General features: G+C 47.8%; 1 protein-coding gene across 1 annotated transcript; it reads left to right on the forward strand.

Annotated features, from left to right (window-relative positions):
• Positions 1–73: 73 nt before the first annotated feature.
• GPKOW (G-patch domain and KOW motifs) lies at positions 74–16557 on the forward strand. Its single transcript, XM_055003666.1, has 11 exons — positions 74–270; positions 2889–3034; positions 3984–4123; positions 4235–4341; positions 6880–7090; positions 7950–8082; positions 8187–8331; positions 8982–9120; positions 11791–11860; positions 13833–13918; positions 15372–16557. Exons 1-11 carry the CDS (start codon positions 74–76, stop codon positions 15501–15503), a joined length of 1506 nt encoding a protein of 501 aa, XP_054859641.1. The 3' UTR covers positions 15504–16557.
• The last annotated feature ends 959 nt before the right edge of the window (positions 16558–17516 follow it).

Genomic DNA, 17516 nt, shown 5'->3' on the forward strand with positions numbered 1-17516 from the left:
CATTTCCCAGCATACCACTGAACGGCATATCCGGATGTCGAGTGAAATACGGATGTAAACCCCTATGAAGAAAATGGCGGAGGCTGTGGCAGACGGAACGGAGGGAGCGGAGAAGAAGGCGGCTGCGGGTACTTCGGTTGCCCCGGTCTCCTTCAGCTTCACTCGGACCACAGGGCGGAGGCGGCTTCTCGCCGTGACGGGGAAAGCGGATGGGGAAGAGAAACAAGAACTCGATTTCCTTCGCGCCGTTGAGGGGCGGGAGCTACAAAGGTACGTAGGGGGTGTCGCGCATGCGCTTAAAGTGGCAGCTAGAGTTGCCAGTCTCCAGGTGGTGGCTGGAGATCTCCCGGATTGATAACTTATCTCCAGGTGAGAAAGATCATCTCCCCTGGAGAGGATAGCTGCTTTGGAGGGCGGACTCTGTGGCATTATACCACATTGAGGACCCTCCACACAAGACCCTTTCCAGGCTCCACTCCCCAAATCTCCAGGAATTTCCCAACCTGGACCTGGCAACCCCAGTGCATTAATCTGCGGTAGCGTGTTAAATGAAAGTCTGGCAAGAACTTATTCCAGCATAAGCGGTCGTGAGTCAGAGCTCACTTCAACAGAGGCACTGGAGTGTTTATCCATAGTGTGGTAGTGGTGGAGGTTCGTGAATATGCTTCAATGGCAAAACTGACTACCTGCTTACAAAATAGGCTGATAACTGACTTCTGGAAAAAAATGGAGGGGTTTCTTTGATTATTTATGCTAAACGAATTGATACAGTAGCTTGGAGGGAGGGAGGGAAGAAGAGAGGAGAAATGTTATGTATATAGGCTCAGGGAAGCCAAATATGTAATAATTAGTTTATTAGCTTAAAGAAACTTAAATGTACTGTTTGTTTTATTCCCAAGACTTTTATAACTGTGTTGCTTATATACTTATTGGTTGCATAAGATGTATAACTTTCAAATTATTGTTTAATTTAGAATCTGCATAACTTCTATACTATACACTTACTTTATTCTATTTTCTTGTCTTTAAATAAAAGTCTTAATAATTTTTTTTTAAAAAAAGAAAGTGCCCTCAAGTTACAGTTGACTTATGGCGAACCCTGGTGGCGTTTTCATGGCAAGAGACTAACAGAGGTGGTTTGCCATTGCCTGCCTCTGCAACCCTGGTCTTTGTTGGAGGTCTCCTGTCCAATTGCTAACCAAAGCCAAACCTGCTTAGCTTCTGAGATTTGACAAGATCAGGCCCTCCAGGCCAGTGGGATTCTTTAATCTGTCTTGAATCATGGTGAGAAGCCAAATTGCTCAAGACTGAGTGGAAGGACTCAGCCTCCTCCCCCTACTCTGGTGTAGTGGTTAGTGCAAGAATCTGACTGGGTTCAAGTGCTCTCTCCGCTTGGAATCTGGCTAGGCAACTTGGGACCAGTCCCGCACTCTCCGCCTAACCCACTTCACAAGGTTGTTGTTGTGAGGATAAATTGGAGGAGAGGAAAAGAGTGTGTTGTAAGTTGCTTTCGGTCTCGGTTGGGAGAAAAGCATTTTATAAATAAATCTTGAGTGATTCTTGGGGTGGTGGAGAGTGCCATCAAATCATAGCTGATGTATAGCGACCCCTGGCGGGGGTTTTATGGCAAACGACTAACAGAGCTTAGACTGTTGCCATTGCCTGCCTCTGCAACCCTGGTCTTTGTTGGCTGTCTCCCATCCAATTACTAACCAAGGCTGACCCTGCGTAGCTACTGAGATCTGACAAGAACAGGCTCACCGGGGTTATCCTGGGTCATATTCATAGTAGGTATGTATTTATACTTAACAGTTACAAGCGTAAGGAACTTTTAAGTATTTGCTGTGGATGTACTTTGCAAGCATCTGAGGAAATGAGATCTGGCTCATGAAAGCTTATAAGAACATAAGAAAGAGCCCTGCTGGGTCAGACCAGTGGCCCACAGAGCGTTGAGGCTGAGGCCTTTTTCTGATCTTGTTTCCTGGCAACATTAGGGTAGGGTTGCCAGCTGCAAATTTGGAAATTCTTAAGAGATTTTTAGGGTGGAGCCTGTAGAGTACAGGGAGACACCTTGGCAGTTACAATGCCGTAGAGTTCACCTTCCAACGCAGCCAGCTGTAATTCTGGGAGATCTCCAACCATCATCTGGATTTTGGCAACTCTGGTTGCTATGTCCGCCTGGCAATCAGTGGGGGTGGGGGTGGGGTGCTTACGGTGTCATGGGGATGCATGCATCCGGAAATAATCTCAGTGTGTCTCTAGAATGTCCTAGTATTAAGGCAGAACTTTATGGTTTAACCATAGAATTTTGTCTGAATACCAGAGCATCCCTCATGTCCACCAATGATGCACTGACATCACTTCCAGGCACACGGAGTGATGTCATCGTGTTGGCTTGCTGCATGTCTTTCCCCCAGTTTGGCTTGCTGTTGGCTTGCTGCATGTCTTTCCCCCAGTGGGGAAATAGGAAGCCTACCGTAGTGGCATGGCGGCTGCTGATGCGGGCCCTGCATCCTTCTCTCCTTCCCACCCACCAGTCCACCTACCTTCATTTGACCCATGTGTCTTCAGTTTTCTCTCCTCCTCTACACACAACACCCTCTTTCCAGCAAAGGTCTGGCCAGTCTCTACAGAGGTGCAGTCTAGGCAAATTGCTTCCCTGGTTTATTGGTTGGATTTCAAACGTTTCAGGAAACATCTTCCCTGCTTCAAAACCAGCATGTGTTTGTGATACTCAGAATGTCTGAACGCGCAGAATTCTGCAGCCTACCATGTGATGACGGCCACAGCAGTTCCGTGAGGGGACGTAGCTTGTGTTGTGTATGTTACCATCAGATGAGCCATGCCTGCAGTTTTTAACCTGACATGTGCCTTCTCTTCCTTTGCAGTGTTCGGCCAGCCCCACAGCCCAAAGAGCTTGTGATCCCCCTGATTCGGAAAAACCAATGGAATAAGTCAGCAGACTCAGCATCCGTCCAGAATCTCAATGAAAGTGATGGAGTGGAGGCCCAAGCAGTCAGAGAGCTTATCGAGGGTAAGCATAGCCCAGTCTATCTTTTCTTTAGAATTCCAGCTTCTTCACTTCAAAGGCCAAGGTGGAACACTCTGTCTCAAGAGACTAGGGCCTGGCTGGATCTGCTATCTTTCCGCCGGGCCTGTAAGACGGAGCTGTTCTGCCAGGCATACGGGTGACGCTGTCTAAGGCCTCCCCGCCAGACAAATAGAGGAAAATGTGCCCTCCCTACCAGATGTATCTTCCACCCAGCCTTCTGTTAAACATCTGTGGAGAGCACCGGGTGGTGGATCTTCTCGAAAAGTGCTGCTACATTAACGATTGATTGATTGGTTGGTTGATTGATTGATTGATTGATTAAACAAACAAATAAATAAGGGGCAGGAAGCTTTTCTTGGTTCATTTGTCTTGATGGTAATTTATTAAGAAGTTGCCAGAAGGCTGCAGGCAGCAACATAGACTATCTGGAGAGATATATTGTCAGCTTTCAAGGCTGGAGAACGATGGTTGTTGTGGATTTTTCGGGCTGTATAGCCATGTTCTTGGCATTGTAGTTCCTGACGTTTCGCCAGCAGCTGTAACTGGCATCTTCAGAGGTGTAGTACCAAAAGACAGAGATCTCTCAGTGTCACTGTGTGGAGATGATGTTGGCAGGTAATTTATATCTACTCAGGAAGGTGGGTTTGGGCTGAGTCATCCTGTAAGAATTTCCCAGGGTGTGGAATGCTAATAGAGGGAGGGTTCACTGTATCCTGAGGAGGTTCTTTTGCAAATGTATTGGTGCTTGATATGCTAATCTTCTCTGCAGGGCTATTGTAGGATGTAGAGTATTTTGTTAGCCTGGTGTATCTGGAGAGAATTTGATTGGAAAATTTCCCGATGTTCCGAATACAGCCTAATTTGATTTAATAGGTTCATATCCATTTCCAGTCTGCTTTAAACGTCATATTCAACTTTTCTTCATATTCAGAATCCAAGAAGTCGCAGGAGCAATGGGAGAGCGGCTCCAAGGTCGACCCTGCATTTGCTATCCCCCTCCTCATGCAGAATCGTGTCCCTGGTGGCTTTGAGGACGGAGAGAAAGTGGACGTTGCTCTCCGTCCAGAATCGGTAAGAGTAATAGTGCATCGTGGAGAATTATCTTCCCAACTCCTGGCCATGAGAGTTTAATGCCTGTCCTCTCCCCACCCCTCCTTTTTACTCTTACCCTCTCCTTGCTAGTCAACGGAGGCAGATTACGAAGAGGTGCCAGTGGAAGCCTACGGTGTTGCCATGCTGAAGGGCATGGGCTGGAAGGCAGGTGAAGGCATCGGGAGTACCTTCAAGCAGTGAGTGTCTCCAGGAGGCAGTGCTTTTACCTATGTATCTATGTACTGGCACTGTTGTGTGCGAGCTTTGTCGTTTGCCCAGTTCGAGCAGGCACTTCCCTGCTAATTTGGGCTGACAGGAGAACTGTATTGGGGGAGGCAGAATTGACATGGTGTGATGTATCAACACCACGTCCACGGAAAAACTTGGACTTGATGCACATCATCCAATGCTCTGGAATATCCCCAAAACTCTATGGGAAGTTCACAGCCTCAGCCGATGACTTGTCCATCCTATACCACATCTCAGAGTTCCTGGGGCTGTGAGTGGTGGCCTGCCAATCCTGTTGTATGCATTCATAAGCAGTCCGATCTGTGCCTGTAGGAACTTACAGTTGAACGTGAATCTGCATCTGTGGCTCAGTACAGAACCAAGTATGGCGTTTTCAAAAAAATCTTTTAAGTTAAGGTGTATTGGAGGGGTAGCTGGCATGCTGGAATAACCAGTATGTGAAGGGAGTGGCCGGCTTTGTGGGACTAACCGGATTCTTAGAGGTGCTTTACAGAAAGGGAAATGAGAGAATCGTTCCCAGTAATCCAAGTGTGAACTATGCGTGGATTTATATTACGGCATTTGAATCATCACAGTTGGTGCTCCTGTGTGCGTTGATTACTTGTTGTGAAATCCCATGAAGAACCCGCAACAGCCAGAGTTTGGCCTGTGAAAACTTTATGGATTATGAATCCACATGGCAGTTATCCATAACATTGAGTTGTAAAGTTTCAGTTCTACAAATGGGCTGTGTTGATCCGCTGCTCTGAATTTTGCTGTAGTTTGCCTCTTTAATTATAAAAGGTTATAGACCCCCGAGTTCAAGCATTATTGAAGTTGAGATATTGGTTTCAGCTGATCTGGCTTTATTATCTGCGCTTTTTCTGTTTTTGTTAACTGTTTGACCATATCCTGATAGTCTTAGAAGGTGGTACTTAATACTCTCGGGGGGAGGGATGGAGATTTAGAGATTACTTATGGCTGATGTATGTGTCTGGAGACCTGGATTTAAATCCCAGCAGTCCCCCCACTGATAGGACAGGAAGTCTTCAATTTCTGACTGGCAAAGGACACGTTGAAGGGTTTTGACTGCTTCACATATCCTCCAGAGACTCAGGGGAATTGAAGAGTGGAGTTCTCCCAGAAGAACCTTTAAGGTCTTCTGGAGGCTGCTTCTCACCCAAGAGCAAAGGGAAAGTTGGAATATTCCAGGTCTCAAAATATTTCACAACAGGTTCACTGTTATGGGGTAGGGTTAAAAGTGAGCCCGAGGTCTGGGAGAACCTGAAGGCTACCAGTTTGCAGCGGAGGAACTGAACGTACAAAGGATCTGTGGAGCTCAAATCTCTGTAACCCATCGGCTTGGCCGGAGAGGTATTGCCAATAGAATCCCTTGGTACCCGAAGTGACTCGGAGGGGCAAGGAGTCCGGTGTTGCTGGGACTGACCCTTGGGAGCTGATCCTTAGGGCAGGCCTGCTAAAGAGCCCAGTTTCACTGGCTTCTATGTGAGCACTGTAAGATTTATATTTACAGCTCCATCGGGTTGGAGTGACTCAGTGCCATGCTGAATATGGCTTTAGTCCTTGACAACCCTCACATACCTGGGCAACACCTGCACGCAGCTGGATGTCAGACTATAGATGACAGGATACAGCAGATAGATCCCCGGACCATTGCGTCAAGACACAGGTTCTTGGTCAAATGGCTTTTATTCAGAAATCAGATCTTTTCCATATATAGGACTACTTAGAAGTAAGGTAGATATCTAAGCAGCAAGAGTAGAAGTTGATAGGAATGACATCACGTGGGAGAAACTTCTCTTTTAACATTCTAGTTTACTCCCCCCCCCACCAACCATAAACAACACTTTGGCACTCTCTTGGTGTGAGAACGTTTCACATATTTGTGATATCACATTGAGTTACTAGGAAGCAAGACAGCACTGTCTGGGAATGAGCACAAGGGCATAAACACTGGAAGCTGTTACAGTCCAACAGATAAACACCTGTGAAAGCCTGAGAAAGAATAGTTATGACACTAGCAAAGTGATATTGAGCTATAGCAAAATACATTGTGTTCAGCAGAACAGAATCAAAATTGCCATGGATGAGGCTCAGACTGGTTTAAAAGTGTTTATCGCAGTGGTCTCTTGGCAGCACAGCTGAGCCGCTTCTAAATGGAAAAGCAGCTTGACCAGTTTTCTGGGCAATTGACTTCAATAACAATTTCAAAATGCCTGTGGTTGGGCAAGCAGATTCTCTATTTTGGCTTAGCATATACAACTCTTGAGAGGGGTAATGTTTGGTATGGGTTTTTTGTTAGCTCCTTTGAGCTTTTTTGCTTGTATCAATATATGGGTGTGAACAATTCTTTCCACGGCTGAGATTTGAGCAAGAGCTTATTCTGCCTGCTAAAACACAGGGCTTGTGCTTCCAGAAACTGGACAATGCAGGGGGAGGCTTTCTTTGGTCCCATTTCTTGCTCTTCTCACCTTTCACCAAATTAGGGATGTGAAGCCACGAGAGACTCAACTTCGGCCCAAGGGTCTGGGCCTTGGAGCTGACCGCTCAGCTGCCCAGGATTTGCTGCCTTCCGGACCCCGGCGACCCCCAAAGCCGGGCGAGGAACAGTCAAAGAACAAGGATGAGCCATTGGGATTGGTGACGGGAGGTGCCGTTTTCATTGAGACCGGGCCCCACAAGGAGCTCTATGGAAAGGTAAGCAGGGGTCCCTAACAGGAATAACAACAACAACATTTGATTTATATACCACCCTTCAGGATGACTTAACACCCACTCAGAACGGTTTGCAAACTATGTTGTTCAATAAACACCCTGTGAGGTGGGTGGGGCTGAGAGAGCTCTGAGAGATTTGGCTTCAAGCGGAGGAGCGAGGAATGAAACCTGCCTCTCCAGATTAGAGTCCTGCTGCTCTTAACCAAACTGGCTTTGTCGGCTGCTGAAAAATTAGCTTGTGCTTCGCTTAGAAGACCCAGGAAAAAATTTGCTCTAGGCTATTATTTAAAAAGGTTTAGGTCAGAATTTTTCTCTGTGCTGCTTGGTTGATAGCTTCGTATCTGGCACTCTTCCCAGTCCAGAGCAAAATGTGGTAGCGTGGCAGGCAGGCAGGGAGGAAGTAGCTCAGTACAGTTTTCATTGCCCTGAGTAGTTCTTATCAAAGAAAAGGTTGGCAACTTCTGCTTCCTGTGTCATCAGAACTGTACTAACAGAAGGAGGAGGAAGGGGTGATCCCCAAACTGTGCGGTTGTTCACTCACACAGTTACCGCTACCCTAGGAATCAGCTTCTGTGCCCATGGGGTGCTGGATCCCCATGACTTTTCATGCCCCTTCACGTACTTATTATCAGTCAATCAATTAATCAGTCCTTTATTCGCGTAAAAAGACATAGTGAAGCATGATATACAGACTGCATTAGGGATACAAATAAATATACCATCAGAATAGCTCTTTATATCTTATCGGAGCGCAGTTTAATAGCGCATTGCAGAAATATAGCCACCTCAGTTATATCCATACTTATTATCATTGCTGTGCCATGTTCCTTCTCGTTCACAGATCGAAGGCACAGATGCAGATAACGCTCGTGTCATGGTGAAGCTGGCCATTGGTGGCAAGATAGTGACTGTGAGCCAGCACGGAGTTCGCCCGGTCACCCAGAAGGAATACGACAAGTTTGCCAAAGACCTCAGTGAGTTCTGGCTCTCTCTTTCCTTCTTGCTGTCTCTCCTTCCTTCCCAGCTATCCGAGAACTTCGTGATTCCATGGGTTTTCTTTCGGCTTCTCCCGCTATAGGCCGCCTCAGCAAGGCCCACAAAGAGAAGGAGGAAGAAGAAAGGAATGGGACCAAATATGACTCGGAGAGCAGGGCCGCGCAGGCTGCGCCAGACAGAAAGGAGGAGAGAACCAAAAAGAGGAAGCATCCAGCAGAGACTGAAAGGTAGTATCTCAGTGGGGAGAAAGGAGGGGGAAGAGTCCAAAGCCAGGCAGGTGCTTGCTAGGCAAGATTTGAACCAACAGCTTCTGTAATGGTGGCATGATCAAGGCCGGAGCAAGCTCTAAAATGTCTCTGTATGAGATCCCCACTAGCCGTTGTGCGGAGTCTAGTTGTGTGGGAAAACAGGGTATTTTGAATGACAGCAGCATTAACACTGTGGAGGGGAAGGATCAGTGGGATGGGACAGAGCAAACCTTCCGTTGGTTTGAAATGACATTCCATTGTATCTCTGGGCTGCAAATAACAACAACAACAACAACAACTGTGCTTATATACTGCTCTTCTAGACAGATTAGTACCTCACTCAGAGCGGTGAACAAGTTAGCGTTATTATTATCCCCACAATACAGCTGGGGCTGAGAGGAGTAGCTGACCCAAGGCCACCTACTGAGCTCAAGGCAGTGGTGGGATTCAAACCAGCAGAGTGCTGATTTGTAGCTGAACCACTTAACCACTGTGCTACAGCAGCTTGCCGTGCGTACTGTCTATTTCCTGAGCTGGATACTGACCAACTGTTCGCTTCTGCAGCAAAGCATTCGCAGTAAGACTGTGCTCCACCCATTCTTTACCTTCCACATGTCTTTTGTCCACAGAGACGAATGCTTGGGAAAGCAGAGCAAGACGGGCGTCGGCAGCCATTCGTCATCCAAAGGGCCCCACTGGCTGCGGCGAGATCTGCGAGTCCGCTTTGTGGATAAGCTGTACAAGGGGGGCAAATACTACAATACAAAAGTACATATTTTTAAACGTTTGCATTGTGCCTTCCCCGACCCCTGCACTAAGGGCTTGAGCCAGGTCACAGAGCTGTTCAATTTGTGTTTGCATGCTCATGAGTGTGCAGTCAAGTCGCAGTTATGGAAACCCCATAGGGTTTTCCAGGCAAGAGATGTTCAGAGGTGGTTTGCCATTGCCTGCCTCTATGTAGCAACCCAGGCCGTCCCATGCAAATATTGAATGGAGTCAACCCTGCTTGGTTTACAAAATTTGACAGTGACAAGATCTACCTGGACCATCCAGGTCACAAAACAACCCAACAGCATTTCTGAAAAACCTATATTAAAAGTCTAGCTATCAGTAACCTACCACTTAATCTACCCTAAGAAACTTACCTTAGATTTGGCCCTTCTTTGTCTCACCCCTCATACTTTCTGACTCGGATATAAGAGCTAATGGATCATCGTTCTTACTAAAACCACAGAATGAGCTTTGACTCGTGAAAACTTATATCCTGGGGATGAGTGCTTCTGGACTCCGCTTTTGTTCTTACCGTATACCAGTTGCTTTGATTCTCTATCCCGCCTTCTCAAAACTGTCGCCAAATAACACAGCATCGCTAGGGCTACCAAAGGTTTTTTGGGGTAGGGGCCACTTAAGATGTTGATGGAGGATGGTAACTGCGAACCTCTGAATGTGCAGTACTCTGAACGTGAAAAGGGGCCCAGTTGTAATCTTGGCCCGGGGCGGGGGGGTTGGGGCCACTCTTGGAAGACCCCGTGCCTTACATCTCTCGAATAATCAGCAATGCAGTGCGGGAGGCCTCCTTGCCTTTTTCAGCAGACAATCTACAACCACAGTACTGTCACCAAGAAGGCTTGAGCAGAGGAGAATGGAGAGGGGGGGAATGTCACGGAACACAATAACTGGTCAGAGGCAGGGGCGGCGCAAGGGTTTGCGGCGCTCGCGGCCAGCTGGCCGGCTGGGCACCCCCCCCCCCCCAATAACAGGAACACACTCGCTGGCGGTGGCCCGATCGCTGCAGCTGGCGGCCTCCGAGCTCTCCCGCTCGGTTGCCTGTGCCGCTGCAGATGCCTGCCCGCGGCAGCTGCGCCCAGCTGGGGGCCTGTGCTGGCGGCGACGGCGGCGCGGGGCGGGAGGGATAGGAGGCTGCTGCTTTGTGGCGCGCGCTCCCGCCCCCCGTGCCTCCTCCGGCGCTCCCTCCAGCACCCCGCGCCTGAGGCCACCGCCCACCTGGCCTCAATGGGTGCGCCGGCCCTGGTCAGAGGAACGTAACTGGTGCCTGGGTGCATATCAAGAAAGACTGTCTTTCAGTTGAACTTGCGCAGTTTCCTCTTTTACCGGGAACTAATTCAGGGCTTGGTACCAGTAAATATCACCTTGAGATGAGTATCTTTAACTGTGAATTAATAATTGCTTAATTGTAGTACTCTTATGACACTTTAGAGTCACACATGCAGAACAGCACCCTTAAAAATTTAGAACAAAACGTGAGTCCGGTAGCACCTTAAAAGATCCACAAGGTTTCCAGAGTATGTGAGAGCCAGTTTGGTATAGTGGTTAAGAGCGTGGGTCTCTAATCTGGAGAGCCGGGTTTGATTCCCCACTCCTCTGCTTGAAGCCAGCTGGGTAACCTTGGGCTAGTCACAGCTCTCTGGAGCTCTCTCAGCCCCACCCACTTCACAGGGTGATTGTTGTGGGGATAATAATAACATACTTTGTAAACTGCTGTGAGTGGGCATTAAGTTGTCCTGAAGGGTGGTATATAAATTGAATGTTATTATTATTTCAAGAATCGGCACTCCTGTTGTCAGATATGACCAGGGGTCATTTCGTAGAAAAAGAGCTGGAGGAACTCATTAGCATGACTCATTAGCCTATGCCACGCCCCCTGACAGCACCAGAAGTGTGTCATTAGCGTAACTGATTTGCATATGCCACACCCCGACATCACCTATCCTAGCTGTTTGGGACCCAATCCTGGCCATTCAGGGCCGAAATTGGGCCCAAAATGGCAATGGATATGACAAATTTAGGCAGCAGTTCTCAGCTGGTGGAGAGGGAATCAACAGTAACAAAGGATCGAGAAAGGACCAGTTCTACAATTAAATAATGTCTGTTGGGGCTGACTGCATGCGTTTCTTTAGTTTTGATAACTTAATCTGTTCGCCATGGACTGAAGAGCTCTGCTGCACACAGCCCCGCAATCACATAATTTAGGTCAACTTGACACGGGCCATGGTAGCTTGCGTGGGTGATGGCTTGACACCGTTACCGAAACTACCCTGGGACTTGCGCAAATGGCTCACCCTGCAGAGCAGTTTCCTTCCAAGCATGTGTGATTGCTGCAGTGTGTAAAAGAGGCCTTGGAGATTATTTGGGTCTTTGTTCTCTGTGCTACTGGCAGCACTTAAACATCAGGCCCTACGCCAGCCGTGGGAGAAAAGGCACCGAAGGGGAAAACTTCGGGGCTGGAAGGCTTTTTAAAATAAGGCACAGTTCCGCAGCTGAAAACTGAAGGTCTGTAGAAGGTCATACATTGCAAGTCACACGAGGGACTGATTCAATGAGGTGAACTAAGGCTTGCCTATGCATAGACTCTGACAGATCGGATCCTGTTCTGCTGCAAAATGTCCTAAAATCCTGTTTTTCCTGTTTTCCCCCCAGATGGTCATCGAAGATGTCCTGAAGCCAGATACTTGTGTCTGCCGGACAGAAGAGGGCCGGATTCTGGACGGTAAGCGTGCTGCTTCCTCCCCTTGGGCTACCCTTGGACTGCGAGGCTGTCCTCGCTCATTTATGTCAGAAGGTTGTCTTTGTGGGCTGGGGTTGGAGGTCTCCCTCTGCAAGGCGGAGCTGGTTAGAGCAGAAACGTCTCCAGTTTCAAGGGCATCTGCTGCGAGAAACTGAAGGCCTGGTTTGTCAAGCCCCTCGGGCAAATCAGAACTGGGTTCGTGCAGCATCTAGGAAACCAACAGTGCAGTCCTAAACAGAGTTGAAATCAATGGGCTTAGACTGGAGTAACTCTGTTTAGGATTGCACCGCAAGGTTCTCTTACCGGAGTAAATACGACTTTAGAAAGCACAATGAAGCTTGCTTTTTTAAAAAAGGTGGCTGTTTTTGTACAATGTTAATAATGCGAAATATTTTTCCAACTGCTTTTGCTCAGTTAACCTGCCTTTTGACCAGTTCAGTGACTGGCCGTTGAATTTTTAGGTTTTGCATCTTGCTAAAACTGCTAATTTGAGAAACTGACAGCAGTATCAGAACTTACACACGGAGGAAAGGTTGTTGTTCGATATTTTCTTTTTAATTTCTAATTACAGAGCCATTCTACAGCCAAAATGGTCTCAAAGGTGTATAAGTAAAGCTTTGGATGATCAGATGGAGCCGAGCAAAGCTTTGGGGGCCTTATTTTTAATAAGCATTCTAGATTTGGTCTCGAATTTATATTTAAAAAATTATTATTTGTAAAGGGGCCTTTAAAAAATTGGGTCTGATAAAAGTACATGTTGGATCCAGTCAGTCTTGGGCAGAAGCAGGGCTTTTTTTTCAGCGGGAACGTGGTGGAACGGAACCTCTTGAAAATGGTCACATGGCTGGTGGCTCCGCCCCCTGATCTCCAGACAGAGGGGAGGCGGGGCCACCAGCCATGTGACCATTTTCTCCGAGGGCAACCCACTGAGTTCCACCCTGCTTTCCCAGGGTTGAGTGGGACTGCTAGAGGGAGGAGAATGCGGGGAACAGCTACAGCCCTTTTGCATCTTCTACTACCTGATAACTGGATCCAACCCAGTAAATGTAAATCGGCTTCATAGTAAGACGTTAATCCTCCTGCTTTTGGAAGCCGAGCGCCATTTTGGAGTCTTCCCAGGCCCTGCCTAAATTTTTCTGATCTTTCCTCTACATCTACGGCTAGAATGATATACTGAGCCCCTTTTGAGGCGCAGTCTGCACACAGGGGCCCTCTTATAAAAGGGTTAAGAGATCCCTCCATGCTGCTTCAGTGGAGGTTGGGGGGTAGGCTGTCAAAAAGGGAATCACCCAATACAGAAAAGAGTCCAGGAGCACCTTTAAGACTAACCAACTTTACTGTAGCATAAGCTTTCGAGAATCACAGCTCTCTTCGTCAGATGCATGGAGGGCAAGAAGAAACTGGTCAGATATATAAGTGGAGAGGGGAGGGGGGAATAGATGCAATCAGTAGCTCCTGATAATGAGATAACCATCCATAGTCCCTATTCAATCCGAGCCTGACTGAGTCAAATTTACTTACGAGTTCCAAGTCAGCAGCTTCCCCCTGGATTCTGTTTTTGAAAGGCTTCTGTTGAACTACAGTGACCTTTAAGTCCTTGATGGAATGTCCTGGTAGATTGAAGTGTTCTCCCACTGGTTTCTTGCTGTTGCCATTTTTAATGTCAGATCCGTGCCCGTTTATTCTTTTGCGCAGAGGTTGGCTGGTTTGTCCAATGTACAGAGCAGGTGGACATTGTTGGCACATGAGGGCATGTTTCACGTTGGCGGATGAGCAGCTGTGAGAGCCAGAGATAGTGTGGTTGATGCCATTGGGTCCTGTAATTGTACACAGTCGTAATTGTATACAGTTTGCAGCTAGCTGGAGGAACTGGGTCGCGCCTTGCCTAAATGAAGCTGTTTACCTTCTCTGACCTCAGTGTGTGGTTGAGCTGTTCCCCTTTTCTCCCCTGCAGGCATCCAGGAGTCCATGCTGGAGACTGTGATTCCTCGGGGAGAGTCAGACTGGGTGATGGTGGTGCTGGGCGAGCAGGCTGGCCAGGTGAGACACAGCAAGGGTTGAGTAGGTTGGTTGATGGGAGATCAAGATACATAGAATGGACCGAGAGCTAAATGAATATGACTGCTGCAAAGAGAACAAAAAGAGCTACTTCCCCCCCCCCCAAAGTCTCCTCTGATGTTCTGCACACTACTTTATCTCTGGAGTGCAGCTTTTGCTTTCAAAGCACGTGCAGATTCGGGATGAAGAGGGTATTCCGACGCAAGGAGGGAATCCCAACCCTTTGTCGTCAAGTGTCAACGCACACGCACTGGTTACAAACTTAAATGGTTTTATTTAACTTCTTCATACATGTAAGGACTCTCTACTCACAATTCTTCTAAATAACGAAAGGAGAGAGTGCATCTTTCATGCATAAAGGCACTTGATGAAGCTTTGTAGACCCAGTGAATGTGGTGAAAAAAGAGAGATGACTTGCTCCTCTCCCTGTTGAGGTGTGAATGAACAAAAATGGAAATGGCCTTAACAAGTTTTAGTGGGCTTTGAATGCCCCAGGAACTGAACCTGTGGGGTAAGGCACTACAACTCCCAAGATGCACTTCTCTTAAAACTATAGGCATACATTCTAGCCTGGTACATATTGATTAATATAGTCAGCTTGCTGCTGGAACAGTACAGAGAGGAACACATGGTTTTTCAGGGATAGGGAAAACTAATAACGCAGGTGTCGGAGCAGGAAGATGTGCAGCGCGTGGAAGCTCATGTTGCTTGGGGTGAGGCAGCATACAGCTTTCCCTCACTTCTCAGCATGCTTGGTTTTCTGTCTGGGTAATGCTTTGCTCAGGCGAGGTTCCGTCCCAGAGCCTAACCATATATAAAATGAGGGTTTCTGAGCACGTGCAGAGCAGTTTTTTTCGCTGCTTACACATTATAAGACTTGCCAGACTTCAACACCAACATCTTCGCCTCCCCCATAGGGGAGGCGAAATTGACAGAACCTTCCCGGAGGCAAAGATGAAATTAACAAACTTGGAATGTGAAAATATAAAGGGGGGGGGGTAGATGGGGCTGAGAACGACTTTTTCCTGTGTTATGAAAATGTACAGAAAGAGCAACATTTTAAAAGTTGCTCCCGTGGCGCAGAGTGGTAAGCTGCAGTACTGCAGCCCAAGCTCTGCTCATGACCTGAGTTCGATCCTGGCGGAAGCCAGGTTCAGGTAGACGGCTCAAGATTAACTCAGCCGTCCATTCTTCCACTGTCTGTAAAATGAGTACCCAGTTTCCTGGGGGTAGATGACTGGGGAAGGCAATGGCAAACCACCCTGTAAAAAGTCTGCCAAGAAAACGTCGTGATGCAACGTCCCCCCATGGGTCAGTAATGACTCGGTGCTTGCACTCGGTGCTTGCATCTTTACCTTTGTACCCCCACCCAAAAAACCCTGCAGTCTCAGAGGAGCGTATTGAACTTCTCTTTCTTTTCTTCCCCTCCCTTCAGGTGGGCCGCATTCTGCGTCGAAACAAGGACCAAAGCTGTGCACTGGTGCAGCTACAGAGGGACGAGGACACGCTGTTGACCTTAGAGTATGATGCCGTTTGCCACTATGTGGGTGGCTTGGAGGACGACTGAAGGTTGCTGGCCCTCCGTTATGCACAACATCTGCACCAAACCCCCCCCAAGATGGTCAAGGACAGAGCCCTCCCATAACTCATCTCTTACAGTATTGGAAAACCTGAGCACCCTCGAGGACACGGTGGCCTCCTCCCCAGGGCAAAATGCCTAGAATGATCCTCGCACAGCTCTTGAGTTGCAATTTGAGTAGGCTCTGGGTGCAAGGAGTCCTGCCCGGTAACATGCGCAGGCTCTTGCTTTTCTAAGCTGTTGCTGGGGTTTGTAGAACGTGGAGGACCTGCCAAGATTCTAGAGCGAGAACCTACGTAACAAACGTCATCTGGAGCAAAGGCAAACTGTGGCAAGTGGCCACTGGCTTGCTCTAGAGCAGCAGAAGATAGGCTGGCCCTACCCGAGCCCGAAGCTGGATTTGGCTCAGTTGCCACCGTGGGGCGTCTTCTCCGCTCTAGATTTTTAAAATGTCCTGTAGACAACGGCAGCTGTGATTTGCCTGACGGTCATGGGATGGAGGCTAATACCACAGACACCTTGCTTCTAGCAAAACGCTAGTTGCTTTGGATATTTACTGGGCGGGGAACAGAGAGCATATATTTTGAACCTGCATTTTCCAGAGCGGTGCGCATCAGTTGCCGGCGAGAATCATGAAGGCAGGTCTGCAGGAGAAGATCTTGAAGCAAGTTAACGTGGCAAAGTGTCCTAGAATCCTTTTAGGGTCCTGAGCGAAACCGAGCTCGATGGGCCATCCCGACAGAATGCCTTTAAAGTTTCCAGGTCCTTCCGGATCCTGAACTGGAGAGGTCAGCACTGGGATGGTTGATGCGTCTTTTTGAAAGGGGAGCTGCTTGTTTGGAAGTTGTGTCTTTGTGCTGACCCCCCCTCCCCCCGGTGTGAGATTCATGCATGCGAGGACACTCTTCTCAGCGGCTGGGGAGACAACCTTGGCAGAGCCAGGCTACCACACAAACCAGCTTCCATTGGTTTTATTTAAGGAGACTTTTTTTTTTTTGTAAATTGTGCTGTAAACGAAATAAACACCCTCGTTTTCTTCCTATTTTATTTGATTGAAATGATTGTAATTTGGTGCAACATGCAGAATAACTAAGGGGGATATGTTTTACCCATCTTTACCTTCCTAATATCCAGCAAAGCCAATTTAACGTAGGCATATTTGGTTCCTGTGTGTTTCTTCTGCTCCAGCAATTGTGCCACTCAAATCACTTTCAGTGTAAAATCTTGGCTTGGGGAGTAACGGATGGGTAGGCTGATGTTAGTGAGAGAGAAAAGGGCTGCAATGAGTTGATGCTTGTAAGTTGAGCGTTGGAACAGAACAGAAAGCTCCTGAGAGTCTTCAACCATCCAGTCTGAGGAACTATGCAAAATCAAAATGCGTATCGTCCTTGAGTCTGAATCAGGGTTGCCAACCTCCTGGTGGCTGGAGATCTGGAATTACAACTGATCTGCCCGGCAACAAATCGGTTCCCCTACAGGAAATGGCTGCTTTGGGTGGTGGACTCTGGTATTATACCCTGCCGAGGTCCTCCCCTTCCCAAGCTCCACCCTCAAAATTTCCAGGAATTTCATAACCCAGAGCTGGCAACCCTAGTCTGAATCCTTAAGCAACTGGATGTGGAACGAAGGATAATCTATGACATCTGTTCGTCCAATGGGACTTGTTCTTTTCTTTATGCACATACCCTACAATGTGGCTCAGAGATCTGGTCTGTCCCCAGCACATCTCATCTGCAACTTCCTCTTAAACAGAAGACTCCCATTAACAGCAGAGTCGGGGCTTCAGTACTATTCTCTAGAATGTCTGTCTTTCCCTTTTGGTGCTGCCAAGGCCTGGCGAAAAATGCACTGGCAGAGGCTTAATATGTTGACAGAAGCAGTTAAAGCTTTTTGTAGCATCGTATTTGGTGCAGGTCAGCCTCATGTTACAGCAACCAACTCTGTTTCTCCAAGTGGCAAACCTGAACACCCCACCAGCAACACCGTTTTACACTGAAGATT

The sequence above is a fragment of the Eublepharis macularius genome, chromosome 19 (assembly GCF_028583425.1).
Source record: "Eublepharis macularius isolate TG4126 chromosome 19, MPM_Emac_v1.0, whole genome shotgun sequence".
Classification (NCBI taxonomy): Eukaryota; Metazoa; Chordata; class Lepidosauria; order Squamata; family Eublepharidae; genus Eublepharis; species Eublepharis macularius.

Coding starts and splice junctions, on each gene's coding strand:
- GPKOW (XM_055003666.1), top strand. CDS start 74: ATGGCGGAGGCTGTGGCAGACGGAACGGAGGGAGCGGAGAAGAAGGCG. Junction 3,035..3,983: donor AGTCAGAGAGCTTATCGAGG/GTAAGCATAGCC, acceptor CTTCATATTCAG/AATCCAAGAAGTCGCAGGAG. Junction 9,121..11,790: donor GCAAATACTACAATACAAAA/GTACATATTTTT, acceptor TTTTCCCCCCAG/ATGGTCATCGAAGATGTCCT.